The sequence below is a fragment of the Benincasa hispida genome, chromosome 10 (assembly GCF_009727055.1).
Source record: "Benincasa hispida cultivar B227 chromosome 10, ASM972705v1, whole genome shotgun sequence".
NCBI classification, from domain to species: Eukaryota; Viridiplantae; Streptophyta; class Magnoliopsida; order Cucurbitales; family Cucurbitaceae; genus Benincasa; species Benincasa hispida.
Window position 1 is genome coordinate 41,725,770 of NC_052358.1, and position 3,376 is coordinate 41,729,145.

The 3,376-nt window shown below is 37.8% G+C and overlaps 1 protein-coding gene across 1 annotated transcript; it reads left to right on the forward strand.

Moving 5' to 3' along the window:
* Nucleotides 1-250: 250 nt before the first annotated feature.
* Nucleotides 251-2,275, forward strand: LOC120089267 (L-type lectin-domain containing receptor kinase IX.1-like). The gene has a single exon (XM_039046686.1). It carries the CDS (start codon nucleotides 251-253, stop codon nucleotides 2,198-2,200), a length of 1,950 nt encoding a protein of 649 aa, XP_038902614.1. The 3' UTR covers nucleotides 2,201-2,275.
* Nucleotides 2,276-3,376: the final 1,101 nt, after the last annotated feature.

The following is a 3,376-nucleotide window of genomic DNA, read 5'->3' on the forward strand; positions in this document are numbered from 1 at the left end:
ATGTTTGACTTAAAGAGTAGAAGTTCGAATAGTATAGTAATCAACTCCATTCCTTATTTGATTCAAATGAGCCGAAAGAACATATAATTTATCTGATTAAACAATTCTTCAGTCATTCTTTGTCCTGTCCCAATTCGCCTCTTAGGCTTGTGCACACAATGGTTTCAAAGTGTTACAAACTTCCAATAAATACCTTTTATAAGGGCTACAATAATCTACCAATACACCGAATGACCCATTGATAAGCCATATGGCTAGGTTCTTGTATGCATTTTCAAGCCATTTCATCCTGTTTCTCTATCTTCCTCTATCTGTTGTCTCTGTTTCTTTCAAAATAGACCAATTCAAGTCCAATGATAACACCATACTTTATCAAGGAGATGCTGTTGTTTTTGGTGGAGAGATTTTACTAAGTGACCCTGATTTTTCTTGTCATGTTGGTCGAGCTATTTACAAAGATCCTATCCAAATTTGGGATTCTGAAACAGCAAAACTCACTGATTTCACAACCCATTTCTCCATCACCATCGATACAAGACAAGCTTCAGACTATGGCCAAGGCCTTGCTTTTTTCTTGGCCCCATCTGGGTTTCACGTCCCTCCAAATTCAGCTGGTGGGTTTCTTGGCCTTTACAACAAAACCTACAGTAGTTCAATTGCCAATCAAATTGTTCATGTTGAGTTTGATACTGGCATAAATGGCTGGGATCCTCCATATCAGCATGTGGGTATAAATATTAACTCCGTTACTTCTTCTAATCACACACGTTGGAATGTTAGCTTACACAGTGGGGATTTGGCTGATGTGTGGATTTCCTATAATTCAACCATCAAAATCTTGAGTGTATCTTGGAAGTACCAAAAGACATCCACTTTGTTAGAGAATACCACTCTGACTTATCCTATTGATTTAATGACGGTTCTTCCACAACAGGCGACTGTGGGATTCTCAACGGCGACTGGTGCTTATTTAGAGAGACACACGGTATCTTCCTGGGAATTCAACTCTACTTTGGACGTGAAGCCAATAGGTAAAAGAACTGGAAACAAAGTTAGTGTCATTGTAGGTATAACGGTTTCAGTTGGATGCTTAATTCTTGCGGCAATTGTAATATTTGTTGCACTTTGGACGTTGAAGGAAAAGAAAAGAAAAACAGAGCAAGAAAATCTTGAGGAAGTAAACTTGACATCCATTAATGATGATTTAGAAAGAGGGGCTGGACCAAGAAGGTTTTCTCACAAGCTTCTTGCTATGGCAACCGACAACTTCTCAAATGAAAGAAAGTTAGGGGAAGGAGGATTTGGTGCTGTGTATAGAGGCTACATGCCAAGCATAGATTTGACAGTGGCTGTGAAGAGAATCTCAAGGGGTTCGAGACAGGGGAGAAAAGAGTATATAACTGAAGTAAAGATTATTAGTCGGCTTCGACATCGAAATTTGGTGCAACTCATTGGTTGGTGTCATGATAAGGGTGAGTTCTTGTTGGTTTATGAATTTATGTCTAATGGTAGTCTTGATTCTCATCTCTTTTGCAAGAGAACCCCTCTTGCTTGGGCTGTGAGATACAAGATTGCTTTAGGTTTAGCCTCTGCTTTGCTATATCTTCATGAAGAATGGGAGCAATGCGTGGTTCATAGAGATATTAAATCTAGTAATGTCATGTTGGATTCAAACTTCAATGTCAAGCTTGGAGATTTTGGGCTCGCTCGATTAATGGACCATGAGTTGGGTGCTCAGACAACTGGATTGGTGGGAACTTTGGGCTACTTAGCTCCTGAATACATAAGTACAGGTAGAGCTAGTAAAGAATCTGATGTGTATAGTTTTGGAGTTGTTGCTTTGGAGATTGCCACCGGAAGAGTGTCGAGAACCTCGATGGAAAAGGATTCTCATAAAGGCTTGGTGGAATGGGTTTGGGATCTTTATGGGAGTGGACAACTGATTGATAGCATGGATGAGAAATTGCAATTGGATTATGACAAAAAACAAGTGGAATGTCTGATGCTTGTTGGATTATGGAGTGCTTATCCAGACCCTAATCTTAGACCTTCCATAAAACAAGTGATTCAAGTTCTTAATTTTGAGGCTGCTATGCCAAATCTTCCGAATAAAATTCCTGTTCCTACATATAATGCTCCTTCTACATCCATGGGCTCAAATGAACCTACTTTTACAGTTAGTCTTGACATGGGTCGTTGAACAACCATGTGAATGTGTCTTGGTTAAGTTGCATCTCTATTGTGTTATTTTTCCTTAGTTATGCAGTTATTTGTGAGGGACACTAAATTGTTTTCTTTGAGGTTAAATTATAAAAAATACCCTTGAACTTTGTAATATATGTTTGGTTGTATTTCTTAAAACTCACAGTTTGTAAAATTAAACATATTCTTAATAAAGATGTTATTCAACATTTCATCAATTAAGTTGTTATTGAATCTATTAATTACATTCATAAAGTCTAAATTCAATAAACTAAGATCCATGGTTATTATTATATGAATACTTGAACTTTATGTAGAGAAATAAAGATGGATTAAGTTCGAGTAAATAGTCAAAACGGTCTATAGTATATGAGTAAGGTTGGGTATCTTATTCTGTTACAAGTTGTTGTAAAGATACTACAAACGAAGTGATCCAAATTCGTTCATGTATTGACATGAAGAGTGAGGGCATCCTATGCAATGAGTTTGCATAAGGTCGGACCAAGAAATACGTCACTCTTAATATATAATGTTGTTTAGTGTTTAAGACGGACTATTTTGCAGATGACCTAAGTAACTCGATCTTAATTATGAGCTAACTATGAACTCCTATCTATTTGGGATTATCCTTAGACTTGCATGGGTGAGGGTTGACTCAACAGTGTCGGCTCAATAAGCCTCCCATTTCAGATGTAAGACTAGGTAGATAGCTGGGGACATACGGTGCAAGACGAAATTCACGCCTACCCGATTTAGGGATAGGAGAATGGTTGTTCTCTTAAATACTGAATCTAGGTCTTGAACAAGGGGCCCCACCCTCTCATTGGCCTGAAAGGGATCTGGTTTAGTGATTGGATCATAAACCAATTTTTCATTAGAAGTGGGAACTTAAGGAACATGACGTAATATCAGGGGTAAAATAGCATATTGACCCCACCGTTATTATGAACAACCTGTGAAGGGTCGACTTATTGGTTATGGTTATATCATGTAGACACAAATATATATACAGTGAGAAGAGTACAACTATCGAGTTATAGTGGTATGACTTGATAGTTAACGAGTATCGATTAATTCGATCTAAAGAGTTTAACCAATTAACCTTAATCATTGTAGCTCATGATCTGTAGGTCCATAAGGTCCTCTACTAGCTCGTAAAACATGAACACCTTGA